General features: G+C 46.4%; 2 protein-coding genes across 5 annotated transcripts in view; one reads left to right on the forward strand and one right to left on the reverse strand.

Annotated features, from left to right (window-relative positions):
- The window catches only part of CTCFL (CCCTC-binding factor like), a 28,212-nt gene extending 18,535 nt beyond the window's left edge, over window positions 1-9,677 (reverse strand). The window contains exons 1-6 of one of the 3 annotated variants that reach the window (XM_067708589.1): window positions 9,357-9,677; window positions 9,138-9,263; window positions 8,496-8,709; window positions 4,283-4,453; window positions 3,840-3,973; window positions 617-737 (exon numbers count right to left, since the gene is read on the reverse strand). In XM_067708589.1, coding sequence (XP_067564690.1) covers window positions 617-737; window positions 3,840-3,973; window positions 4,283-4,453; window positions 8,496-8,709; window positions 9,138-9,263; window positions 9,357-9,677 — 1,087 coding nt within the window. Of the gene's footprint in view, window positions 1-616; window positions 738-3,839; window positions 3,974-4,282; window positions 4,454-8,495; window positions 8,710-9,137 lie in introns of all 3 variants that reach the window. The other 2 variants (XM_067708588.1, XM_067708590.1) reach the window with 2 other exon arrangements.
- Window positions 1-18,736, forward strand: part of PCK1 (phosphoenolpyruvate carboxykinase 1) — a 58,487-nt gene that overhangs the window by 8,433 nt on the left and 31,318 nt on the right. The window contains exon 2 of one of the 2 annotated variants that reach the window (XM_067708584.1): window positions 12,566-12,668. In XM_067708584.1, the coding sequence (XP_067564685.1) occupies window positions 12,622-12,668 (47 nt within the window). In that variant the 5' untranslated portion in view covers window positions 12,566-12,621. Of the gene's footprint in view, window positions 1-12,565; window positions 12,669-18,736 lie in introns of those variants that run through there. The other variant, XM_067708586.1, reaches the window with a different exon arrangement.

Below are 18,736 nucleotides of genomic sequence, written 5' to 3' on the forward strand. Positions count from 1 at the left end.
GCTCCCCAAAGGACACCTGGGGCTGAAAGCCTTTCTTTCCCCCCCAAGACTCCCTTTGCAACTCCTTTCTCATATGTTTAACCCCCAACTAGGGCCAGGTCCCTAAATCAAGCCCAGACAACGTGATGTCCAGCTGTGTGGACAGCAGCCCAGATGGGCGACTCTCCTAACATCTGGCGGTACTCACAGTTCAAGACCCACACCTAGTTCCTACCCTCGGCGTAAAGAACCCAGAAGCACACATAATCATAGTCCTTATAAAACAAAATATAAAGACGGTGCTTTACGGAATCAGTACACTTTGTTTTTTGTTTTGCCTTAACGTTGAAGGATGAATTAAGGCGCCGACTTTGAAAAACCTGGAAAACTTATGGGAGCAAATAGTTGACGGTGTTTACTCTTCACAGTGGGGTCACCACGGGGTATCTACGTGCTGTGTTTACGTGTTGAATTACGCTCCCTCAACGCTAAATAAATGCAGAGGCAACATCCCTGTGTCAAAACTTCACTTTGACGTTCGACCTCTAATTCTGCACCTAAGATAACTTTGCCAAGGTCACTTGTAAGAAGGAAACTACGCTTTACTTATTTGGCCTTAAGCGTGAGAAACTTTTACCGGAATGCGTCCTCATGTGCCGTTTCACCTTGCAGGCGTCTTTGCCGGCGTAGCTGCAGAGATGGCACTGAAAGGGGCGCTCGCCCGTGTGCGAACGGATGTGGCGCTTCAACTTACTTGCCTGATAAACAAATGAAAGATATTTATTGCAGCAGAAACTCCAAACTTGTGGCGTCTTCGATAAACCAGCGTTGTAAAAGATCTAAACGAGTCCGATCTTAACAGCAGAGCCTACCTCCCACCCTGGAGAGAACCTGCTAAAGCCACTGCCGCTTCCTTTCTGCAGCGGATGACGCTCTGCATTTGATGTGTGTGCGTAAGACCCTCGGGCGACAATGAACGGGACGTTCAAGAGACTCTCACCTCAGCTTCACTTTACAAAGGAAAATGGAAATCTAGCTGCTCCCTGGCATCCACAATCTTATTTTCATTTCTAAGGCAACGGCCTCTCAATAGCTGCAAAGTTTAGATCATGCTGCGGAAGTGCAGAGGCCAGAAAATTGTTTGCTTGCACACCAGAGAAACTTGAAAACATGAGCTCTTGAATGGACCGACATCTGTCGGAGGTACTTCACAGTTCCAAGTTCTGTGGACCCTAAACGGCCCAGGGACGGAGGAACACCTTCCTTGCCATTAAGAATAGATTCTACGCGGGGACTTCCCTCATGGCGCAGGGGTTACGAATCCGCCTGCCAATGCAGGGGACACGGGTTTGAGCCCTGGTCCGGGAAGATCCCACATGGTGCGGAGCGACTAAGCCCGTGCGCCACAACTACTGAGCCTGTGCTCTAGAGCCCGCGAGCCACAGCTACTGAGCCCACGTGCCACAACTACCGAGCCCGTGTGCTGCAACTACTGAAGCCTACATGCCTAGAGCCCGTGCTCCGCAACAAGGGAAGCCACCGCAATGAGAAGCCCGCGCACCGGAACGAAGAGTAGCCCCTGCTCGCGGCAACTAGAGAAAGTCCAGCACAGCAACGAAGACCCAACGAAGCCAAAAATAAACAAATAAATACATTTATATATAAAAAATAAGAATAGGTTCTACGCGGTAGCAGTTTGTAAGAACTTTTAAGTAGAAGAAAATACCCTCTAATTTGATTAATCACGTATCATAGGCAATTAGTTAAAGGGCAAACATGCCCATTTTATCATGTTTTGGGCCTACTGTAGTGACCTTCTAGGACTGTTCTTATTCTGTATTCACTTCTTTCAGGCTCTTTTCTACCTTTAGCAGAAACAGAGGTAATGAACCACGCTTGGGCTACAGACGTGGGAAAGCCCTCAGCAGCCTGTCTGTGATCTCAGGAAGGCTCCACTTGGCCTGGTTCCCTAATGTGCAGCAAAAGTACCCAGAAGCCTAAAGAACATTCAAGAACAAAGGAAGACTCGGAATGGAAAACAAGACCCAAACCAAAAAATTTAGCTTAGATTTTTAGAAGAAGAAAAGATAGCTTTGAGTGTATCAGAAAGCAAAACAAAAGGAATTTTAAAAACTGTAGCATGAGAGGTTTGAAAAGCGGAGTGGTGTGCATGATCAAAGAAGGCTGTGTGTAAACCTTCTCTGGACGGCTTTGAAAGGTAGGAGGGGGAGGGAGGGGAGTTCAGAAGTTGGGGTACTCTGCATCCCAGCTTCACACATGCCTGCTGGCATATGTGTAAAGGGGTGGCGTCAGGGTGGGGGGCTTTGGCTACTCCCCCTTAGAGCAGACCAGCATGCTAGGACTTGGAAGATGCAAAAAACAGGGTGAGGGCAGAAACAGAGGGTCCATATGTTGAGGTCGACCCTGGAGAAGGGTCTCAGCGAACGTGGGCAATTTGTGCTGAGAACTGGCAGGACACCAACCAAACGTCTATTCTAGGCGTAGGATTCTCAGATGGCTTTGTTTTTTGAAACCCTCATTTTGTGTTTTCAGCGTACAGTTTCAACCTTTAACTCAGATGACAAATAATTTTTGAAAATAGTTATAGCAAAAAAAAAAAAAATTTTTTTTTTGGAATCAAATTCTGCCGTCTGTGAAATTTCCTAGTTGATGAAACGCAGTTTCATCACTGCTGTATTTAAACTTTAGCCATCCCCTTTAACTCAGTTCAATTCAAGCGTATCGTCCTTTCCCAATGGGGCTCAAAATCAGGACCCAGCATGCGCTCTGCTAGATAGTGGAGTTCTTAAAGATTAATTGTACAAAAGTGACACTCAAAAGTAAATATAGGGCTTCCCTGGGGGCGCAGTGGTTGGGAGTCCGCCTGCTGATGCAGGGCACACGGGTTCGTGCCCCGGTCTGGGAGGATCCCACATGCCGCTGAGCAGCTGGGCCCGTGAGCCATGGCCGCTGAGCCTGCGCGTCCAGAGCCTGTGCTCTGCAACGGGAGAGGCCACAACAGTAAGAGGCCCGCGTACCGCAAAAAAAAAAAAAAAAAAAAAAAAAAAAAAGTAAATATACCGTTCTGTTGTTTCACTGAGGGTGTGCTAAATCTGCTGGAAGGTATAAAGAAACTGATCTAGTTGAAATGAACATGACTTATAACTGAAGATTTAACAAGTTGGCCTCTGTCATTAAGAGTGGAAATGGCCACGTTTAAACCTTTTTTTTTTTTTTTTTTTTGCTGTACGCGGGCCTCTCCCTGTTGCGGCCTCTCTCTCCCTGTCGCGGCCTCTCCCGCTGCGGAGCACAGGCTCCCGGACACGCAGGCTCAGTGGCCGTGGCTCACGGGCCCAGCCGCTCCGCGGCACGTGGGATCCTCCCAGACCGGATCACGAACCCGCGTCCCCTGCATCAGCAGGCGGACTCTCAACCACTGCGCCACCAGGGAAGCCCCGCCATGTTTAAATCTTTAAGCACATTGCTTTGTATCAAATCAAGTGCCACTGAGGAAAGCTCAAAACTCTCAGCGAACATTCAGATTGGGTCTCTGTTCTGTCAGAGCAAATACACTTTGATTTTGTGGAACGAGTCCTACAGAGAATGCAGGGTAGAACTTTTGAACAAATATGAGAATTATTTCTCCAGGACCATATGTTATTTGTAATTTGTACAGCTCTGCATACTGCTTTCCCTAGTCAGTAATCAAAGAAATCACATTTAAAAAATTAAATTTAGGAAACAAAATGAGTATTGTTTCCTGCAGAGATGTTACGAGAGATTCTACTGGTAGTTTGACTTACATGACTGTGACAGCAGCTTCTTAATACAACACTACGAAACTTGAAGAGTGAACTTACCTCTACGCTAGCGTACTTGCACATGGAACATTTAAAGGGCTTCTCGTGAGTGTGTTTATAACGTCTGTGTCGGGCACGTTCTCCGCTGGTGACAAATGCCATGTCACAGTCACCACACTTGTAGGGCCTGGTTCCTGTAAGATCACATCGTTTATTCTTTCAAGCAAGATTTAGCCACACTTTTCCTAGGGAATCATAACTTATTAATGACACTCAGTCTCAAAATGCTTTAAAAATTAAGAGGCTCTTCAAACCACAAAGGCCCCGGAAAGATATGAGAAAAACCTTGGGAACATCCAACGTGTTTAACTAAAATTGAAGAAAAAAGACAAAATTAAAGTCTAAAAAACTGCATTATTTTAATATACAAACAGATGGATTTGCATTCTTACCTAAGCCTCAACACACATCATTCAAGGTAAACGTCCCTCTCAGCTGTTTACCTGTATGGGTGTTGATATGATTCCGAAGGACAGTAACAGTACGGAAAGCTTTCAGGCAAAGGTGACACGTATAAGGCTTTTCATTGGTGTGAGTTTTCATATGACGATTCAAACTCGAAATTCTAGAAGAGGTGAACGTGCAGATGTCACAGTGGAAGGTTCGTTTTCCTTCTGTAGGAGGGAGAGACAACATTTATGTATTTGTACAAACCTTTCTTTAGGTGTTCAAGTTCCACTTAAATACAAAGTAACTACACACATCCTTTTCTCACCTAATGTGGTAACTGAACAAAAGGTGCTCCATGCAAATGGTAAGCAAAAGAAAGCTGGGTGGCTATACTAATGGACAAGACAGACTTCGACAAAAATTGTTACAAGAGACAAATAACATAACGCAATGATAAAAGGGTCAAACCATCATGAAGATATAACAATTATAAACATACGTGAACCTAATAACAGATCCCCAAAATACTTGAAGCAAAAACTGAAAGAACTGAAAGTAGGAAGAGATGGTTCAGTAACAGTTGGAGACTTCGATGCCCCACTTTCAACAATGAAGAGAACTAGACAGAATATCACCAAGGAAACAGAAGACTTAAACAACATTATAAATGAACTGGACAGAAGAAACAGCTATAGAACACTCCACTCAACAACAGGAGAACATACATTCTTCTCAGGTACATAAGGCACCTTCTTCAGGAAAGACCATATGGTAAATCAGAAAACAAGTGTCAATTAATTTTAAAAGACAGAAATAATTTGCTCTCTGACCATTATGGAATGAAGTCAGAAATCAATAAAAGAAGGAAATTTGGAATATTCACAAATATATAGAAGTTAAACAACATACTCCTAAAGGACCAATGGGTCAAAGAAGAAATCACAAAGAAACTGTAAAATGCTTTGAGATGAATAAAAGTGAAAACATGGCACACCAAGCTTACAGGATATAGCTAAAGTGCTCAGAAGGAAACTTTTAATTGTAAACACTTACATTAAAAAAGAAAAAATATTTCAGATCAATAACCTAACTTTACATCTTAAGGAACTAGAAAAATAAGAGAAGTCTAAACTCAAAGCTAGCAGAAGGAAGAAATAATAAGGATTAGAGTGAAGATAAATGAGATAGAAAATAAGAAAACAGCAGAGAGGACCAATGAAATGAAAGTTGGTTCTTTTAAAAGATCAACATTGACACTTTCTCTAGACTTGTAACTAAAAAAAAAAAAAGATAAGTCAAATAACTAAAATCAAGAAGCAAAGTGTACTACCAACCGTACAGAAATAAAAAGGACTATAAGAGAATACACAGATGTGTGCCAATAAACTAGAAAACCTATACAAAATGGAAAATTCCTAGAAACACACAAACTACCAAAACTGACTCAAGAAGAAATAGAAAATCCAAATAGCCCTACAATCAATAAAGAGATTGAGTCATTAATCAAAAAAGTTCAACAAAGAAACCCCCAGGGCCAGATGGCATCATTGGAGAATACCACCCCACTTAAAGAATTAACAGCAATCTAAAACTCTTAAAAAACATCTAAACTCTAACATCTAAAACTCTTAAAAAAAAAAGAGAAAAGAGTAGGAAACACTTCCCAACTCATTTCATGAGGCCAGTATTACTCTGATACTGAAAAAAAGACACCAAAACAAAACTATAGACCAATATCCCTTATGAATACCGATGCAAAAATCTTCAACATACTAGCAAACCAAATCCAGTAGCATATTTAAAAGATTGTGCACCTTGACTACGTGGAATTTATCACAGTAATGGAAGAGAGGTTGAACAGATGGAAATCAATCAATGTAATACACCAAACTGACAAAAGAAAGGGAGAGAAAGCCCTACATGATCATCTCAATAGGTACAGAAAAAGCACTTCACAAATTCCAACACCCTTTCATGATGAAACACTCAACAAACTTGGAATAGAAGGTTTTGGGGTTGAGTTGTGTTCCCCAAAAAGATCCGTTGCAGTCCTAATGGCAAACATCTATGAACGTGACCTTACTTGCACACAGGGTCTCTGAAGACAATTTCAGATGATCATACTGGACTAGGACAGGTCCTAATCCAATATGACTGGTATCCTTATAAGAAGAGAACAGAGACACAGAAAGAGACACACGGAGAACTTTATGTGACAACAGAGGCAGAGACTTGGAGGGATGCACCAACAAGCCAAGGATGCTGTGGTTGCTGCATCAGCAGAAGCTAAGAGAAAGGCATGGAACACATTCTCTTTTAGAGCCTTCCAACAGAGCATGGCTGTATCAACACTGATTTCAGACTTCCAGCTTCCAGAGCTGTGACAGAATATGTTCATGGTTTTTTTTTTTGTTTTTGTTTTTAAGATGTTGGGGGTAGGAGTTTATTAATTAATTTATTTTTGCTGTATTGGGTCTTCGTTTCTGTGCGAGGGCTTTCTCTAGTTGTGGCAAGCAGGGGCCACTCTTCATCGCGGTGCGCGGGCCTCTCAGTATCGCGGCCTCTCTTGTTGCGGAGCGCAGGCTCAGTAGTTGTGGCTCACGGGCCTAGTTGCTCCGCGGCATGTGGGATCTTCCCAGACCAGGGCTCGAACCCGTGTCCCCTGCATTAGCAGGCAGACTCTCAACCACTGCGCCACCAGGGAAGCCCTGTTTATGTTGTTTTAAGCCACCCAGTTTGTGGCATTTTGTTATGGCAGCCCTGGGAAGCTAATACAGGTACCAATTTAAAAATGGGCAAAGGATTTGAATAGACATTTTCGAAGAAGACACACCAATAGCCAATAACACGTGAAAAGATACTCAACATCATTAGTCATTAGGGAAATGCAAATGAAAACCATAATGGGACACCCCTTCACACTCACTAGGATGGCTGTAATTTTTTTAAATGGAGAATAGTGAGAATGTGGAGAAAGTGGAACCCTCCTACATTGCTGGTGGGAATGTAAATTGGTGCAGCTCTGCAGCTCCTCAAATAGTGAAACATAGAGTGTCCAGCAATTCCACTCCTCGGTATACACCCAAAAGAACTGAAAACAGGTGTGCAAACAAAAACTTGTCCATGAATATTCATAGCAGCACCATGGACAATAGCTAAAAGGTAAAAACAGCCTAAATCTGGATCAACAGATCACTGGATAAACAGAACATGGTGTGTATCCACACAATGGAATGTTATTCAGGGGTGAAGGGATGAAGTACCGACACATGCTACGACGACGTGGATGAGCCTTGAAAACGTTATGGTATGTGAAGGGATCCAGACACAAAAGGCCATGTGCTACCTGGGTATGATTCCATTTAAATGAAATGCCCAGAAGCGACTGTTTGATGGGTACACTTTTCTTTTTAGGGTGATAAAAATATTCTGGAATTAGACAGTGGTGACGCTTGCACAGAATTGTGAATATATTAAAAAACCTGAAAATGAGCTAGGAGCTGGGAATTTGGGGGTACAATCTCTTAATTTAAATATATGAGAAGCTAATATATAGCAAAGGTTACGAATGCAACCAGCTACTGAAGCCAGAGGCAATCAGCCTAAATGAATAACGTTAACCACACGTAAGAAGAAGGGACAGTGGTGGCAGTGTGGCTTTCTAAACTGAGTCTCTTTCTAACCCTGACTAGCTGTTGCTAGAAGGAGGAAACAGCCGAAGGTGGCCAGATATGACTTTTTATAAATGAGCTAAAAGTTGAGACTTCAAGGGTGGACTCTCTTGATTTAAATAAGGGAGAAAAACTAATACTTTAAAAAAAGCTGAACAAATACTTTTCGAGGGTCAGAGTCATCCTCTTTCCTGGCCTCACCTAAACATCCCCTCCCCTTAAAGGGAGCCTCTGCTGCCCTCTGGGCATCACTCCTTCCTTCTCCAGGGCCTGAAGCACTTGCTCTGGTCTCCGTCAGACCCCCTAACCCCCCGGGGATGCAAACTAGGGAGCAGATGGGGCCCAAATTTCTATTTATGTGCACGGCCCTTTTCGGGAGCCTCTGTACTATGCTTTCAAAACATCTGCGCACAAGATGCAAAACTCTTTTGGATTTGACTCACAATACAGAACGTTAGCTCAAAACTTCTCCCATTTCCTGACATGCTGAAAGCGACTAAGGGAACCACTTCAAACTTCAACTACCATCCCCTTCCCCTGAAGAGAATCAGCAGCCCTGTTGTTTGAAGAGTCTCTTACAAAGGAACTGGCCTACCCTTTGTCTCTTTTTGACTTTCTGTAGCGTTGGCTTCTTCAACACGTGCTTGACCCAGTGCAGGTTTCTCAATATTTAAGGGTGAAATTGTCAGAACAATTTCAACTCTTTCTTCATCTCCTGGTCTCACTTCCAGAAGAAGAAACTGCCCTTCTGTTTCTTCACTGGATCCACCTTCAGCCAGCAGCCGTTCCTCTTCCTGACCTTTCTCAAGCTAATACACAAAAACAGGTATTCAAACAAGTACAGTACTATTAATTACAGCCTGATTCAACTCTTTGCTTTGATGAAACCACAGAATCCATAGAGAAAAACACAAATTAAAGAAGCACAGAAGATTGTCCATTGCAACCAAAATGCTTCAACTGTAATTACTAAGCATCGAGGGTCTCGGTGGTGAAACAGAACACAATTTAAAGACTCGATGCGTCTCATCGTATTCTAATTAGTGTAACTTTTTAAACTCTTCAAAAACAACATGAGGGCCCCCAAGATTTTCCTGGGAAATATTTTTACTGTATTTAATTTTAAATTGCAAATTTTAAACTGCTTGTCCATACATAATACTGCATGAAGGGTAACTCTAAAAAACAGTTTTCTGGCTTCCTCCCCTGCCCCCCATTTTATTAAAACTAGTTGTACCTTTCTAGATCCAGAGCTTTCTGCCAGGCTCACTGCACACTTACTGTCTTCACTGGCCCCGGTCACATTCTCCTCCAGAACATGAAACTGCATCACCTCCACCTCCTGCAGCAGGTACACCTCCTCCTGGATGCTAATGGTGACACACTGGTGCGGGCTCTGCTGGGACCCCTCCCCAAGCCACACCAGTGACTGCAGCCCACTACCAGCCTGCTGCACCGTCCCCTGCACCTCTTCCTGGTGCTGTGGTGCCAGGTTCTGCAGCTCTGCATCTTCGGAGGTCAAGTGCACCATCTGCAGGGTCAGGATGTGCTTCTCGCCCTCCTCCGGGATGGCCAGCAGGAGCTCCAGCTCGTCCCCTGGGATCTTGGCCTGGAGGGCCCCGTGGGTGCTCTCGGCCTCTAACTCTTCAGAGCTTGGGTGTTCCCTCGCTCTGCACACCCCTTCTTCTTCCTCCTCCAGGGCTTTTTCTGTTATCAACCCTGGTTCTTTGCTTTTGGTGAACTGCTCCGGAGGGACAGAGATCTCGGTCCCTGCCATTGTGACTTGGTCTGTCAGAGAAAGAGCAAGCCGTGTGGGTGGGCACAGTGGGTTCGGCCTAGCAGGCTTTGGGGCTGGTCAAGGCCTGACAAGGTTCCAGCCTCAAAAGGCTTTGGGGCTTACACGGCTCAGGACTAAGTTAACTCAGCCTAGGCCTACAAGGGGCTGGACTAAGTAGGACTGAGACTAAAGCAGGTGTTTGTCCAGAAGATTCTAGAACCAACAGATGTGGGCCTGGGCAGGCTTTCAACAAATGCACATTCCAGGCCTGGAACGCTTGACCCTGTGCAGGCTTCCAGCAAATGAGCATTCTAGGCCTAGAAGGGAGGCCTGGACAAGCTTCCCACAGGGCACAATTCCAGACTCAGCACCCTTTGAGCCACGGAGGCTTTTTGCCTCGAGCCTCTACCCACGCACCCTTGGCCATGCAGACCTCAGGTCTAGCATGAGCCCCTCCTGGTCTGGGGCACCTCCCCCCTCCTGGCTCCACCCTGGCCGACCCCCTCCTCGCCACCCACCGGAACCTTTCCTGCCCACACCCACGCGGAGCAGCTCCGGCTCTGGAGGAGGCTGCAGTCTGGCCCCCGGGGGTGGTCCCTCACCCGGGAGGCGTGGCATCGGCGCCCGGCCGGCCCAGTACCGGTGGGCTCCACCTCGTGCCGCGTGCTGCAGGCCACCGCCTGCCGCCGCAGACAGCTGCCCGGGCTCGAGGGTCAAGAATGGCAGTACGCAGGCGCAGGGCAGGAACGTGGCCGCGTGCAAGGGGCGGGGCCGGGGGAGGGGTTGATGGGGCATGCGGAATCTGGAGGAGGGGACGTGGGAGCTGCAGGGGGCGCTGCAGGTAGTGCTGAGAGACCGTGGCGGGGTGGGGATGGATGGGGGGGGAGTGGAGGGGAGGGGGCGCTGAGACCTGGGGGGAGGTGGTGAGGGGGGGAGGGGAGGGGGACCTGCGGGGGGCGCTGAGACCTGAGGGGAGGTGGTGAGGGGGGGAGGGGAGGGGGACCTGCAGGGGGCGCTGAGACCTGGGGGGAGGTGGTGGTGGGGATGGGAGGGGGACCTGCAGGGGGCGCTGAGACCTGCGGGGAGGTGGTGAGTGGGGGGAGTGCAGGGGAGGAGAGAACCAACTGAAAGGGGTTTTGAGAGATGGAGTGTGTGGAAGGGGGAGGAGGGAACCCGCTGGAGGCTACGGAGAGATGGCGGAGGAGAGGAAGAGCGGGAATAGAGGGAGGGAGGGGGGAACACAGCGGGCGTGATGGAAAACAGGAGTGAGCCCAGGACATGGCCAGGGGATGAGAAATGGAGGTCAGTGGAGTAAAAGACGTTGAGGGGTGAAGGGCGGGCTGTGGAGGAGATATGAGGAGGCCAGAAGGAAGACACGGCTATAGGTGGAAGCAAGAGGGAGCGAGAAGGCGAGACGCTGGACCCCATACAGTTTTACATCCTTCCCGGCTCTTTAGACAGTCTAAAGTGCTTTCCAGAAGCTCTCCTGTAAGGCAGCTGGAGGGCAAGGGAAAGTGAGGGAGAAACAGAGAAGGGGGTGGGCGGAGAGGTGAAACTCAGAAGGAGCTGTGAACCCACCACCTGTCCTTGAATTGTTCGTTTTAAAGGGGTTACTTTCTCTTGTACGAATTTCATCTCAATAAGTTCTCTTTAATGGAGAATAATGGTTTTGATGGTCTCCACAAGGAGTTGGTTCTCCAGCGAGATACAAAATAAATACAAGTTTGGAGGCAGCGGAGGTCCTGCAGTTCACTGATGAATTTGCAGTTCACTGATGTTTTTAAGGCATGGTTTAAACTATTCCAGGAAATTTCATTCTGTTTTATTTTTACTTTTTAATTTTTTTCAAAATTTTAATGAAAATTTAATGTTTGCTGATTGTGTATAAATATATTTGGATGCCGGGAAACAAAAAATAACTCAAAGAAGAAAGCATTCTTGAGGACAGGATTGGGGTGGGCCTCCAGAACCTCCGGGGAGGAATGGCCTGTCATCTGGCCTGCCTTTATCTGAGCCCATCTTCCAACAAACCGGTGATGGGTTTTTCTCCCATCCATAGCCAGAGAATCGTTGATGTCCATCAAAGTGCTTCCTGTATGTCTGCCCATTCGTTCTCCACAGCCCCTTCTGGTAGCTCTGTATTTTATTTCACATTATCGTGCAGACTACCTATGCAATTTTTTTTCATTTTTGATAGTACAAAGGATAGAACTGAGTTCACTTTTAAAAGAAACTCATTTGAAACTAACACAGCACTGTAAACCAACGATACTCCAATCAAAAAACAAAAAAAACAAAAAAACAAAAAAACAAAAACTCACGTACCAACAGTAATGGCTTTGTTGGTTAAAATCTTGGATGGCTAGTCTTAACATTGTGTCTGGGTTTCTATTACAGTATGTGTGCTCTGTGGGTGAAGATAAATATTTGAAGGTCACTGGGAAAAGACTGTGTTATAATAACTTCTTTTAAATCATTTAAATGAGTTTTTCTGCTTGAGCAATCACGACCTATTTAGTGCCTTCTCGGGTAATTCTGCATTATTGCTCTCACACTCATGAAGCTAGAAAGTTTTAACAGGATTTATATAATAAATTCATGTTTAGAAATTTCAACTGCGGATTAAAAACACATTTTTTAAAGGAGCGGAGGGACATAGAAAGGGGAAACCGAGGTAGACTTGGAGGGAAAAGTAGGGGCTTAAAGAGGAGAGAGTCGGGGGGAGGGGCGAGCAGGGGGAGAGCGTCCTTGAAAGGGAGAGTAGGGTGACGTGGATGAAGCACTCAAAGGAGGTAGAGCAGAGCAGACAAACCTGCAGTTTTCCAAACTTTGGTTCTGATGTGGAAAGTTCCAGCAAAGATTGCATCTGTTTCCTTTCCTCTTTGCAGGCACCCCTGGGACTCCCTGGCAGACCTGGACTCCCTGGCAAACCTCCCACTGAAGGATGTGTCACCTTGGAGCCTCTGCGGAGCCTTCTTTCAGAAGGTGGAGGTAGGAGGGACACCCCAGAAGGTTGTCTTCCTTTGAGAGTCTCCAGGCAGCCCTGCTGACTGGGGGAGGGGGAGGAGATGGCACACGTGCAGGACCCGCGAGGCGGCGGGTGTCGAGGCAGCCTTCCTGGGCCAGGCTGCTACCCGGGCCGTGTCAGTGACTGGGTTCAAAAGGTGGGCAGTATTTGGAGCCCACCGGTAGGCCAGACACGATCTCAAGACAGCAGGCTTGGCTGGCAGCCTCTGGAAGAATCCAGACTGTCGAAGCCTCATTTCGGCAGGGCTGGCTTCTTTGCGGATGCAGGTGAGTGTCACCTGTCCGTTCCTTATTCTCTGTGGAATCTGAACTGACCCTTCCTTTCCGATTCCATAAGCCTTCCTGCGTTCTTGGTTAATATAATATTCGGGGGGAGACACTTCCAGAAAGAGATGCTGGATTTCTGTAAAAGGCCCGTGGAGCGCAGGAGACTAGCAAAGTAAGAGATGTGACCTATGTCAGCCCAGGTGCGTGGAGCAGTTTCTACCAGTTACACTCTCCAGCCCTGTTTATTAGGGGCGTTGAGGTAAAGCGCAAGGCAGGTTGCTTGCATGTAGTCTAGAATGAAAAGAGCAATCAACTCGTGGGCCTGCAGCCGTCTTGTCAAAAGCCTAAACTCCTCAGATTCGCTTCAGTTGCCTCCTTTACCCCTTCCCGGTCCCTGCTCCATCCAGACCCATCTCCTGACGACCTCAAGTGGCCACACAGGGTGTAAGCTGAGCCGTGTGTCTGTCCTAATACCCAGAGCTGTGCGCCTGGCTTGGCTTTGCTGTCGTAGGTGTCCCTGAGAGCACTGATGGGTACGGCGTAGCCCTGCCGAGACCTGGCATCCTGTCCCGGAGGGATGTGCTGCTGCATCTCCTAAAGATGCTGCGGTTGGCACCGGCCGGCCTCAGGCTCCTCCAGCGCCTTTGGTGTAGTTGTTGGTCACTCGCCTCCTTCAGGTGACAGGGATGCTCGCCACACCTTTTGCCCAGTATGTCAAGGGACTTGTGTGTGGCTGTCAGCTGCTTGCTGGATGGGCTCCTGGGAGAGGCCACAGAGGCCTGTAGCATTGTGGGCGGTACTGTTCCTTGGCTCTCCACATCATCAGCTTTTGACCGGCCAGCGTGGCTCCAAGGAAAGAAGGGTCCCGGCCAAGTGTATGGCGCTTACCACGTCAAATGGAACAAGGGTAGGAGGCCACGTTAACACTTGGTTGCAGAAAGCAAATGTTCGATAACCTCTACTCGGCTCTCTTGGCCACAAGTTCTACCTCCAAGGTCTGCTCTTGACCCAGGAGGCATGGATGACGGGGGCAGCGGGGGGAGCAGACGTAATGTATAATCCTATTCAGAAATGTCATAAATTTACCCAGAGATATATACATGATCAATATAAAAATATTTTGAAACAAAAATATAATAAATGCATGTCTTGCAGGACGGCATTGAATGAGGCAGGCCGGCAAGTGCTGACGACATCTTTAAAATTTATTCTCAGTCTGCTCACTGCTTCCAGAGTGAGTGTCATGAGCCTTGCCACCTAATGAGTCCCTGGCCCCCTAACTTGAGTGCAAAATCGTTATAAGGCACGTGGTACGCACTGAAATAGTTGAGCTTCCCAAGTGAAAAAGGAGTTCTGTGGTGAAATGCTATGTGAAGGTTGGAATTGTCAGAGAATCTGCGGCAAGGGGTCTTTGTCAGTAGTTTGCATCCGGTGTGCCTAGGACAGGAAGGGCCCTCGGCAGTGTTTTGTGGAATTGCTGGATGCTGGCGTCCATAGCCCTTCCCCATTCTATTTTTCTTGCCTCTTTAGCATCCAGGAAGGGTGAATTTGGTTTTTATATCCTGGAATCTTACCTAAATAAACGTCAGAGTGGTTTTCTCCTGTTGCCTTGAAGCGATATTTACCTGAACAATTGAGAGACATCTCTGACCGCTTCATTTTAAGAAGCCTTCCTGAAACTTTTTACTTTCTTCACCAGTTGTTCATTCGTGCCGTAGGTGTTTATAATTAACTCAGCTAACTCCATCGTTGGGAAATGGGGTACTCAGAGGACCTTTCTGAAAGGTGATCTGGCGCCCCAGAATTTCCAGACTCCACACTGGATGGGCCACTTCCCGAGACGGGTGGTGGGCCTGCTTTAAGGTAAAGAGAATTTAACCCATGATAGGTTAGGAGGAAGCCCTGGTACTAACTAAGGTACGTTCGTACTGCCTCAGCTGCGTGTGTCACTATAATCAGTTCACTGCTAAGGAAGAGGAGATGGAAAGTTAATTTCTACTTTGTCAAATATTAGAATTTAAGAGTAGATACCAAGTTCTTCTTCTGCATGGTTGGGTGTTTCTGTGTTTATTTGCTTATATTGCACTGAAGCCTGACTAGCAAGTGGTAGTACATTATTACTTAATCCGCTGTGACGGTGATAAGTTTGGCCCCTCCGTGTGTCATAACGATAATTCATGCCCAAAGAGTACATAACAGCCTGGCTCCTTTGCCTGAAATGTGATTGCTGTCATTCTGGCTTCAACCGGTGGGTTGCCAAGGAGTGTCCACTTTCGAACCTGCCAGTTAACCTGTCGGGCAAACAATGTTTTTATATGGATCATTACCTTTTGACCTTTGGTATGAACACAGACCGAAGGTACTTTTATTTAATGAGCAATTCAGCATTGCTTGTGGACTTGGCCACAGGGTGAAGAGTTTGGGGACAAAGGAGGCCCAGGGGAGAATTCTTAAAACCATGTGGGATGTTTATGAGAAGGGAAGAGGCAGGATACAAGCATGGGAATTTGACTATTAAGCAAAAGTGCAGTAGGTGTTCTGGAACTCTCCAGAAGTTTATCATTATAACCTCTACCTTGTCCTGCTTCTACATGAAGAAACGTTTGGGAAATAAGTAGATAACTAAATAACAAAAGCTTTATAACATTAAGTCTGATTAGCTGGAGTCCAAAAACAAGCATCTTGGGGGGAAAAAACCTGGAAATGTGTACTCCAGCCCATGAATGGTAGTTCACCTGGGGGCTGGGGTACTGAAGAGGCCGATGGGAAAGACTGTTTTATTCTGTGCATAATTTCTTTAAATAGTACCTAAAACGAGTGTGAAAGAAAAGGTGATCTACTTTTTTGTTGTTGGGAAAAAAAACCGTGGAGGATCCAAAATCTGAAATAAATGCTGAGGGTTTATGGACTGTGTTCCGTTTGTCTCTACAGCCCGAGCTTCTAACTGCTGTTCAGCATCCAGAGGAAGCATAACTTAGCAGTAAAAGTGGTGCACAGCTTCTCTGCTGTGTGGCCTTCGACTGCTTACTCACCCTCTCTGAGTCTCTATTTTCTCATCTGTAACTTGAGCCTAATAATAGTGCCTTCCTAATTTTATTATTATGGGGAATAAATGAAATAATCCGTATCAAGAGCTGAAAATAACACAGCTTGGGATACAGTAGATACAAAATCAGTGTTAGTTATTTTATTAGTATTTTTCACCAATTTATGCAACAATTGTTATTTATAATAGAATATTTAGGTTGTTGGAATTTTGCAAGTCTTTATCTATCTATCTATCTATTTATTTATTTATTTTTGGCTGCGTTGGGTCTTCGTTGCTGCGCGCAGGCTTTCTCTAGTTGCGGTGATCGGGGGCTACTCTTCGTTGCAGTGCGCGGGCTTCTCATTGCGGAGCACGGGCTCTAGGCACGTGGGCTTCAGTAGTTGTGGCACATGGGCTCAGTAGTTGTGGCTCACGGGCTCTAGAGCACAGGTTCAGTCGTTGTGGCGCACGGGCTTAGTTGCTCCACGGCATGTGGGATCTTCCCGGACCAGGGATCGAACCCCTGTCCCCTGCATTGGCAGGCGGATTCTTAACCACTTCGCCACCAGGGAAGTCCCTCTGCAAGCCTTTTAAACTTCACTTTTTAGATTTCTTTTGCTAGTTCTAAAATTAAATCTGCCTTAAAAAAAAATGACATCCCTAAATCTTCTGGCACAGAACAGATAAAGAGGGATTATTTTACATTTTTATATTTCTCCAGTAGGTTTAGCATCAGAAAAAGGTCTAAATTCAGTGGCATGGTTAGATCATACCTAATTAGATGCTAATTAGAGGCTGGTAATTCTACTCTCAAATCTAAGAGGACTGATGCCCTGTGCTGTCCAGTACCGAGGACAGCTTGGGATGGCCTAGCTTTTGCAAGAGCTGTTCCACTCTTGCTCTTGTCAAGGTCAATGCTAACCACACTGATGGGTCCCTGCTCAGCTCCCAGTGCTCTGACCACCCCTCCAATCCTCCTCTGCCCATCCCCCAACACAGGCCACTAGGATCTCGCCTCCGCTCAAAACACCACCCCGCCCCACACAGAGCCCTCCAGATGCCAGGAGAGCTGGTGACCCCCGCCCCCCAGACTTCAGGCGACCACCTCTCTCCCACCTGCTCCCGTCACACAGCCCCTTACTGCCTCTCACACCCCAAGCAGGCTGTCCCTCAGGGACTTTGCGCTTTGAAGGGTGGCAGAATGCCACCCCAAATACCCCACTTTCGCATAAGGATTATTTTGAGCTAAAGGCACTTGGAAAAGAGCAGATGCAAGAAGGGCCTCCTGACCTCTCCTTTTCTTCCTGAAAGCGGGAGATGAAACCCCCCCGTGAATGGTGCCCTCCCGGTACCAGGAAGAAAGAAACAGTCTTGTCACCAGAGGTGGGGCGTGGAGGCCGAGAGAAGTCCGAACAAGCAGACTTGTTAAAATAATTCCTATTTTCCTTTAGTCTCCCCATGTATTGTTACTTTTCCGTAGTTTCCTGTCTCTGCTCAGCTCGGTGGATAAACACCCAGACCTGACCCGTTCACTGGGTCTTTGTTCCCTTGGGGGGCGCCCATGTCCGTGGAACAATCTGTGTGTGCTTCTCCTGGTAATCTGTCTTAGATCAATTTAATTCTCAGGCCCAGCTGGAGACTCTAAGAGGACAGAGGAAAAGTTTTGCCTCCCCTAAAGTTTGATCTCTGTTCCACCATCCCTTCTCTGAGGCCTTCCTGACCTTCCTGTTTATTTATTTATTTTTTTGTTTTGTTTTGTTTTTTGAATTTTATTTATTTATTTTTTATGCAGCAGGTTCTTATTACTTATCTATTTTATACATATTAGTGTATACATGTCAATTCCAATCTCCCAGTTCATCCCACCACCACCACCCCTGACCTCCCTGTTTAAAACGGACCCCCCAGTGCCCCTTGTCAGCTTCCTGTTCCCTAGCATTTAAGAGTAGTTGGCATGTCCTCCAAAACTTGAAGGCTCATGGTGTGCTCATAACAAATGTCACTAAAATGCATGCTCCCCCAGGGCCAAGATCGTCCTGTGTTTTCTTCTGCTGTCTGTTCCTTCCTGGTACTAGATCAGGCTTGGCCCTTGCAATGCACTCAACAAACATCTGTTGAATGAATGGACCTGAGTGAATAGCTGTGCAATCATTTTATGCAATAATCTTACCTGGTTCTGAGAGCCAAGCGTTCAAAGTCAATGCCTAGTGGGTTCCGTTTACCTTTTAAGGTTAGTTGTCTGTATCCTTGTAACGTCTTCGTCACACACGTCTAATGCTGCTTTAACTTCTCCATTTGGAGGATTTAGAAAGGCTGCCTGCCGTAATACAGCAGTAGGAAATACAAGCCCCGAACGGAAGCTGAGAGTCTGTTCATGGTTTCCCACTTATGCCCAAAGTACCTCTGGCTTTTCGTTGACACATGTTCGAAAATATATGTTCTGCAGAATTAAAATTAAGAATCATTACTTTGGAAAGGGGAAGAGGTGGTTTTCACTTGGAACAAGGGCTGCATTTAGGGTGACAGAGGGCTCAGAAGAGTCTCCGTGTGTGGGACACCTGCCGAGATGCAGGGCAAACGGTCTTCTCTTCAATTTGGGGTCGTCAGGGCTGCACTTCACTCAAATATTTGTGAATGGATGGATGGAAGGAAGGAAGGAAGAAAGGAAAGGAAGGAAAAGGGAAGGAAGGGGGAAGGAAGGGAGGAAGGAAGGGGCTTGAAGAGCAGACTAGAAGCC

This window comes from Pseudorca crassidens, chromosome 15 (genome assembly GCF_039906515.1).
Source record: "Pseudorca crassidens isolate mPseCra1 chromosome 15, mPseCra1.hap1, whole genome shotgun sequence".
Taxonomy (NCBI): Eukaryota; Metazoa; Chordata; class Mammalia; order Artiodactyla; family Delphinidae; genus Pseudorca; species Pseudorca crassidens.